Here is a 9039-nt window from a genome sequence, read left to right as displayed (position 1 = left end):
AAAGTGCATGACTAGCTGTTAAATGTCACTGGTGTTCGTTAATTTTTTATCATTAATGTTGAGTCTCCTTGCTAGGTGTCAAGATCGACTAATTTGATTGTTCCTATTTCCATCCTAATTCAACCAAAATCCTTGAGCTCCTCTTCTTATCTACATATTCAAAATCTGGGAGCTTTTTTATTTTTTTTCCTGATCTTCGAGCATCCTTTGAGATTCAACCAAAATTTGTGGAAGCCAAGAATAGCGCCTTTACATTTAACCTTCTACTTCCTCCAATCCACAACTGTCCAAGCCTTGGCACTCCCCTTGCTTTGCATTGCCTCCTGCCATTACAATTCATTGCAGTTGCAGCCTGCTTGTGTTGAGTATGAGAAGACAAAGGCTGGGTGTAGTTAAACACAGGCTTACACGAATTTCGTGTCTTGTTCACGCGACAATGGAAATTGGAAGACCAATGAAGAATCCCAACCCACCATATTTGTCCTTTAACCTTTTATACCCTTTCTGTGTAGGTTGGTTGGATCCATCAACCCACGCTGCTTCTCAGATAGGATGAGAATAGATAAAGATGTTTAAGAGGGAGAAATAGAGTTTTCAAAAGAAATATTTAAGCTAATGATGGATTTTTGCTTGCCATCTTTCCAACCGAGATGCCACAACTCTTCCTTTAGTGTATGCAGATCTAACTAACTAGGTTGGTTGTAGGCATGGGCTTTCTCAAAGCAGATCACCATCCTTAATTTCAACATTTGCACAGTTTCAGTTTTCTTCCCTTTCATGGGTACCGACGAATAGATAAATTGTATGAGCCTTTCTTCTCAATTTTAAACACGTGTCCTATTGTATGCGTTGCTGGAAAAGAATGAAGGCAACACCTTGGAGCTAGCTAACACAAACGATTGTGAAAAATGAGAGGGAGAGAAAGAAGGAGAAGGAGGCACTGAGACAATCCAAGTGCTTGGCATTGACAAGTGGCAAGTCAAAATAGTCAACATTGATAGGTGGCAAGCACATTTAGCATTTAACATTAAAAATTAATGGACATCTGAGCAAATTAATAGTTTAATTATGCTTGTACTGACTTAAATAATACTATAAATACCTGTGCACATTTCCTTGTTTTAGAATAATAAATGCTATTGATCAATAACATTGTGAATATTTTTGTCCCCTTGCCCTATAAAAAAAAAAGAGAATGATAATAAAGCCCCAAAATTTAAAATTTATGATAGTTAAATATTTGATAATTTTTTTAAAAAATAAATTATAATTATTGATTTAAACAATTGCAAACTAAAAGTTATATTTAAAATTTAAATGTTTTATTTGCAGTTAGAACTCCTTAATTTATAATTACCTGAATCAATATTTACAATTAATTTTTTTAAAAAATTATTGAAACTTAACTATCATAAATTTTAAATTTTTTGACTTTATTATTATTCTCCCAATAAAAAAATCATGGGAGGATCACATCCAATCCCTTTAAGAAAATTAATTATAGATAAGAATTAATAATAAATCTTATTTATTAAAAAATAAATTACTTTTTATTTTAACAACAATTTATTTTATATTTGCTTTTATTTGTAATTAATTTTTGTTGAGGGAGATGAACGTGATTCTCTCAAACATCATTCATGAGCGTCTAATCATCAAAATATATATATATATATATATATATATATATAATCATTCATGTGGGTCTTCAAAATGTCAATCCGGGAAGAAACTGTGTGCTTTTTTTAATATGTACGGGGAAACTATGTGCTTGCAATCATGGACCATTACCATTATTTCTTTTGGCCGAGGACCATTACTATTTTTGTTAATAATTATTCACTTAAACAAGCCTGATTTCTCATTCATTTTTTATAATTCATGTAAATTTAAAGATGCAAATGCTTATGCAAAGAAAAAGAAGCACAAGGAAAAAGAAGCACAAGGAATGAACACTAACTACAATCGAATATGAAATATCAATAATTTATAAAAAACTCCATGGAAGTTTTAAAGAAACTGTATCGTCAGAGACATGTAGAATATTTGAATCCATCAATTGCGGGTTTCACTGCAGGAATGCTATTGCCTACAGAAGTCCTAATGAATTATCCACCAATAAAATGCACACATGATAATAAAATCTAATTGGAGAAAACGGTAAATTAACTTTTAAACAGGAGGTTGAGGAGTGTGCGTGATATGTGGCGCAAAGTTTTTCTTCGACTTTTCAATACGATACAATATAATTATTGTTATTTACAAATATTAATTTTAATAATTAATTAATAAAAAAGTTATAGAAAATAATTTTAAAAGTTGCATATCTTTTTGGTCCTTTTTTGTATTTTTTAATCATTATTTGTAATATTCGGTCATTTTTTCTGACATTTTCTTGGTCTTTTCATACGATTGAGTTATTTTTTATAATTTTATAATCAATTGATAATTAAAATTAACATTTATTAATGATGGAAGTATATTGCACTATTTTAAAATATTGAAGGGGAATATTGTACCAACAATGAGTTTAAAATTCTAAATATTCTTGAACTTATAATTTATAAGCCAATTTATCATTTAATATGATCTAAATTTATGAAATTAGGACACAAGTTAAATATAAATTTTTTTGATGAAAATTAAATTAATATCAATTTTAAAATAAAAAAGTCATCTAGCTATGAAGGCAGTTTGTCACATTATTTATCTATGCATTCTTCCTTTAATCTCTATGTTCAATGCAATGTAATGCAAGACACTTTCTATAAATTTGATCCAACACATTTTATTATATAAAGAAATGCTAGTACTATCTTTTTATTTCTTTTTTTTTTTTATATTAAGTACCTTTTATTTCTGCCCACACTGATTAACGTGCGATGAATAGTTATATATGAAAAATTATGGGCGTTGGTTGTGCACAATAATAAAACTAAAAAAATAAACATTTTTTATAAAACTTTTTTTTCTCTATATACACCGTACAACATACATCTTAAAAGATGTGAACAATCTTAAAAGAGATTGTAAATTATGAGAAAGAAGACGTTATTTCGTTAAAAAATATAAAATATTTTTTAAAAAATTAAATATTTTAAAAATATAAAATATTTTTTTAATTTTTTAAGATGTAATTATTTTTTTAAAAGTATTCTTGTTAATAAATAATTTTATATTTATTATAAGATATTTAATATAAATAAATATAAAAAATAAAATTAATTTAAAAATAATAATTATTTTATTAAAGAATAAAATTTAATTAAAAATATTTTATATTTTTTAATGAATTGGATATATAAAAAAAGAAAGAAAGCGAAAAACACGACGTCAGACGCAGGCCTTTTTTATCGCATCCCACATCTAGCAATAATGTCTGATGAGCGTCGAATGCTGAACCGGTGATCCCCATGATTTGTGTGCAATTTTGACCCGTTCCTCAGGGACAGCCTTATAAGTCTCTTATATAGCATCCAGGTCCTGCATCATTTCCAGTGTGAGACGATTTCTCCTCTCAGATTCTCAAGCCTCCGTGCCGTTCTCTGGCTATCACCAGGCCATGTGATGCCTGGACTTCCCAACGAAGCATGAGATACTCACAACAAAATTACAACAATCAAAGAGTTAGCATCTCAAATGTCATGAAATCATGGCTCTAATGGCTACTAGAACGAAGCTTGCGAGAGTTCTCACTGCTCTCTCTGCTCGAATGCCAAATTCGAGATCAGGGTCTAGCTGCTCCAACCCATTTGACGCGCTCCATAAGTTCTCTTCCTCTTACTCTTCCGTCGCTCTGGCTACCGAGGAATCAGAGACGATGAGTTCGCGATACATGGGGTTGGAGACGCTGGGAATCAAAGATTACGAGGATTACAGGAAATCCCGTTACGGTGACATCACTCACAAGGCTGTTCTTGTTGATGCCGTTGGCACTCTTGTTGTGCCCTCTCAACCCATGGCCGAGGTTGGTTTACTCTCTTGTTAGACATCGATATATCCTACGACGCATGCATTTATGGAATGATTTTCCTAATTTAGTGCGACTACAACTTTCTTCTTCATTCTCCATCGATGTGCTTGTGTTCTGATTGCAAATGAACCCATTCGGATGTTGGCTTGTTGCATTGTAGATATATAGAAAAATTGGGGAGAAGTATGGGGTAGAATACCCAGAGGACGAGATTTTACACAGATACAGAAGAGCTTACGGGCAGCCTTGGGGTAAATCTCGGCTCAGGTGCGTATCATTTTTGTGAGTTGATAATCTTATTTTGGGTTCCCCCTCTTATGACGTGTATTTAATTAATTAATGTGTTCATATATTAGATCATTAACCAACACTGCCTAAAATTTGGTCATTTATTGCGAATTCGTTTTGAAGAATGATTTTCTTGTGATCTGTTTGGCCCACAAAATTTCTCTGCCTAATGCTCCTTTTTATTAGGAGGTATCAGAGTGACTTCCATAGCCCTCCTGTATTTTTCGAATTTAGATCTTTTTGAGCTAACAAAGGCGCAAAAAAAAAAAAAAAAATCGCCTAATATTTTGAATCTTGGTTCATAATTTAGCATTAAAATTCGTGTATTATGAAGCAAGGGCAATTTGATAGATGGGTTGTGACTGTGTTTAACATATATTAGAAGGTTGCGTTGAACAACAGAACACTTCAGAATGGACTAATTTTGTTTTATTTTACTTTCTGTTGTGCGTTCTTACCCATTCTTTTGGCTTTGGCCATTTTTATCAGAGTGATCACTGAATTAATGATGTATGTCTCCACTGCAAGATCCTTCTCGGTTGCTTCTACTTATAAAATTTAAGATCATGTAATCTCGAAGAAGAGGATTCTTATGACATATGAGTAATAACAAACCTATCTTGGCAGAAGTTCTTGTTCTTTGTATCTGCAAACTCCATATTTCGGGAACAGAAATAACCAACACTTGTGATTCAACAGATGGAATGCAATAAGCACCATGTAGGTTGCAACACAAACAGGCAGCTTTTAAGTCCTTTAGTTGCCTTTTCCATCCTGCCGTATCTCTTCTTTAAGAATACTGGCACAACATGCAACATCCTTCCAGCTGTTCCCTGAATCCTGAGGGATCTACCTCTCACTGCTCTCAGTCACATATATTTGCTTAAGCATATGATATCAGTCCATATCATCCAAGTGAAGAACATAGTTTTGATAACACTAAATGAACACTATATTCTCAAGCATGTTATGCAGAACTCACTTTTCTGAGCTTTAGAAAGTTGTAGCCTATGCGCCACTGGTTGGCTTTTAAATGTGAGGTGAATTTAGGGTTTGACCCAGGATAAGCTTTTATTTTTTTCCTCGTAACTTATATTAATTGCTGTTGGGGATGTAACTAGGTATTCAACGGTGGAGGTAATCAACCTATTATCATCTTTGGTTTTGACTAAGACTGTATTTTTCAACTGCAGATATGTTAATGATGGCAGGCCCTTCTGGCAATACATAGTTAGTTATTCCACTGGCTGTTCAGATAATCAGTACTTTGAAGAACTTTATAACTACTATACGACAGATAAGGTCAGACCTTTTAAAAACCATTGATATTCATTGTGGGTTTATGCAACCTTTGGGTCGCAGCTTTTTGATATTTTTCCCTATCTATCATTCATAGGCATGGCACCTCTGTGATCCTGAAGCTGAGAAAGTGTTCAAAGCAATTAGAAAATCAGGTGTAAAGCTGGCTGTTGTGTCAAATTTGACACTCGATTAAGACCCCTACTGAAGGCATTGAACTGTGATAACTGGTTTGATGCAGTAGCAGTATCAGCTGAGGTAGCCCAAGTTTATTTTTGTTATTGTTGAAATAGTTTGTGTTATTGTTGAAATAGTTTTTGTTGGGAGCAGGTTCTCCTGCCCCCTTCTTTATCCCGCTACTGCTTGCAACTTTATTGATCGTCATAAACAACCCAAAGTATCTTAGACTTTCAAAAAAGAAATGGCAGCAATGAATTCCAATTATTCTGTCTTACATCTCGCAGTTTGATCCTTCAAATGAGGCCGCCTCAGCCTGGTGCTAACTCCTTCCTCCTTGTCACACTTAGTTGCGTTTAGGCATGATGTAATGCACTTGCTAGCCTGATCTGACTACCCTTAGATTCCTCGTTCTTTCATTCTTTGTTCATTCTTTTCTCACACGGTCTGTTGGAAGGTTTGGGGAAATAAGTTCTGGGTTTGTTTTGGTCCGACACCCACCCACTTCCATTTCCTTCCTTCTTTATTTTTTTGACCTTTTTCCCAAGTGTGATATATCAACTCTTCTTATTCTCATTGAACCAAAAGTGTAATATATCTTATTCTCATTGAACCAAAAGTGTAATATATCAACTCTTCTTATGCAAAGGAAAGATGCCATGTGCATGAGATGACATGACTACCCAATATCCTTAGATTGGTTTTGTCCTAAAAGCCTGCTATAGGGTAATGCCATCATGTGAATCACAAGTCACCGTGTCCTCCACATCATCTTGTCAAAATTAATGGAGACACATGCATTTGCCTTTAATTGGAATAAAGAAAAACCAAAGAGAGCTATGAAAGATGAGGCCCTCCTAAGTCTCTGAGTAGTGCACAAGTTGGAAGGCGTGGAACCGCAGGAAATCACAATCCCAGACTTTCTACACCTTCGAATTCTTAAATCTTCAAAATCTGTTCCACGCAGGAAAACACAGTCCTAGACTTTGTACACCTTCGAGTTCTTAAATCTTCAAATCCGTGGTCGTGTGTCATTATTCTGAAATCTTCACTCCGGTACCCCCCCCCCAAAAAAAAATAAAAAATAAAAAATGTCATGAGCTCACCCGCTTCTTTACACTAAATATCTATGATTTCTGAATTTCTATGTGATGGTGGGTGGTTTTGTTTTTGTCAAACAGGTTGAGGCTGAGAAGCCAAATCCAACGATATTTCTTAAAGCATGTGAGTTGTTAGGTGTAAAACCTGAGGACGCTGTTCATGTTGGGGATGATCGTAGAAATGATATATGGGGTGCTAGAGATGCAGGCTGTGATGCCTGGCTTTGGGGAAGTGATGTTCATTCCTTTAGGGAGGTATGTTAGCATCTCCATCTTAGGTGCTTTATTTGTTTTGAGGAAACTAGGGGAAAACAATGTTGTTTGCATAGATGATCTTTCCGTAGTTTGTTTTCATCATCAATTATAGATCTTCCGACAGTTGAAAGTGCATAGATTGTTTTTTTTTTTTTAATGAAAATTAAAAGTTGGTTTACAGAATAGCTTTTCAAAACAAAAAATGAGAATAAAGGCAAAGAAGCATTATATATATGTGTGTGTATATATGTATATATTTTTGCGTTTTCAGTTTGAACTAGGCCTGCAAATACTTAAGCGGCTCGAATATTTTTTTGCTGATGCAGGTAGCTCAGAGAATTGGGGTCGAAGTCCGATAGATTAAATTAAGCATAGGTTGAAGAATGCTTTGTAATACATATCTTTAGTGAGGGTGAGTATGTTCAGCTGAAGTCTAAAATTTTGGTAATTTTCCAAGTATTATTTGGTGGCGTGGGCCAGTCTGTAACTAGCATAGACCAGAAATGGAAAGTGCGGGAAGAAGCTTTCATCTTTCCAAAATTCACTGGGCCAAACATGATTACTTGTCTAAGGTTTCGTCATAAGTAGGAAAGACTTGCAATTGCAAGGCACTCCTTCCGCTACATATTATAGGGTGCATTTTAAAAAAATCTTTAATCCTTAATGTAAGATGCTTATTGTAATATTAATTATGTTTTTGAAATATTACCCAGTGGCGAAGCTATCTAGATCAGAGGGTATGGAGTATTTTCTTAAAATTAAAAGCTCAAAAATAATAATTTAAAAATTTAATTACATGTTTTATAATCATCCTCTAGATTTTTAAATAAGTATATAATAATTTTATTGTGATGTTATTAGAAGCATTTTCTTAAATGTAGCCATACTAAATTACTATTTCGTTAGTGCTGCCTGTTTTTCATGATATTTGAGTAAACAATAAAGGTTTTTTTCCCCCATTGCAATAGCAATATAGAAAATCATTGTTAACTCTATAGCATAAAGTTTTTGGATTTGAGCATGTGCATATGTAGAAATTTTTTTTTTTTGGAGAAATGTTCAAAGTGGGCCCGACAGAGTTTGAATATGATTCATTAAGATAACTATATAAAAAAATAGTAGATAAATTATAAATATGAATTTTAAATTAAATGGTGTTACACGTATCAATAATAGAAGTCTCAAATTGGTTATAAATATTGTTGAATCATTTAAAATGAATATTGAAAATCATCTAGATTTTTAGGGGGCACGAAATCTTATGGGTAGGGGGGAAATACCAAAATTTATACCACTTTCATGTAATCTTTCAAAAAATGAGGAGATGCATGTGCACCTACTCAAATATGTGTCTATGCTTTTAATTACCTCCATTTAAATTTATTAATTATGATAGAATATGCAATGTAAGTTTAAATTTTTTATTTAAATAGAGATAATTTTGGAAGTTTATTATTTTTTGAACAAAATTAATTATTTAATCACTTCTATGTGATTTCAATAAAGTGATTAAAGATGCCTTATAATAAGGACCACATGGAGTAAAAACTGGGTATTTTCTCACTATTAGCTAACTTCACCATTAATTATTGTGAACCGATGAACACTGGGGTAATAAGAAAACAATACTAGCCATATATTAGTGACACTCAATTGTATTTACAAGAGCCACGTGTCGTGTCCTGTATCGAAGGGACTTAAGGAGAATGCTGACTATATAAGCGAGCACTACACATTCCAACATATTAGTCTTTTGAGAAGAGAGTAATAGGCCTGTGATAAAGTGATATTAAAGCTAAATCCATGTTTGCCTCATCATGTGGGACACCTATGATGGGGATCACGAATTGGTTGGGGGGAGCTGTCATATCTCGCATCAGAGGAATCAGAGGAGGGTCCTAACTGTATAAGCGGGTGCGTTATATACCCCAACAGATTAGCCTTTTG

General features: G+C 33.5%; 1 protein-coding gene across 1 annotated transcript; it reads left to right on the top strand.

Annotated features, from left to right (window-relative positions):
* Nucleotides 1–3354: 3354 nt before the first annotated feature.
* On the top strand, nt 3355–7797 carry LOC129290634 (uncharacterized). Its single transcript, XM_054927462.1, is given in 7 exon segments — nt 3355–3967; nt 4134–4240; nt 5455–5563; nt 5658–5736; nt 5739–5818; nt 6919–7092; nt 7419–7797. Coding segments are annotated over 7 exon segments (897 nt in total). The 5' UTR covers nt 3355–3652; the 3' UTR covers nt 7452–7797.
* The last annotated feature ends 1242 nt before the right edge of the window (nt 7798–9039 follow it).

This window comes from Prosopis cineraria, unplaced genomic scaffold, assembly GCF_029017545.1.
Source record: "Prosopis cineraria cultivar Desert tree isolate PC_DT_omini unplaced genomic scaffold, ASM2901754v1 PC1, whole genome shotgun sequence".
In the NCBI taxonomy this organism is placed as follows: domain Eukaryota; kingdom Viridiplantae; phylum Streptophyta; class Magnoliopsida; order Fabales; family Fabaceae; genus Prosopis; species Prosopis cineraria.
Note: the sequence above shows the minus strand (reverse complement) of the source record. Positions and strands in the feature narration are given on the sequence as shown.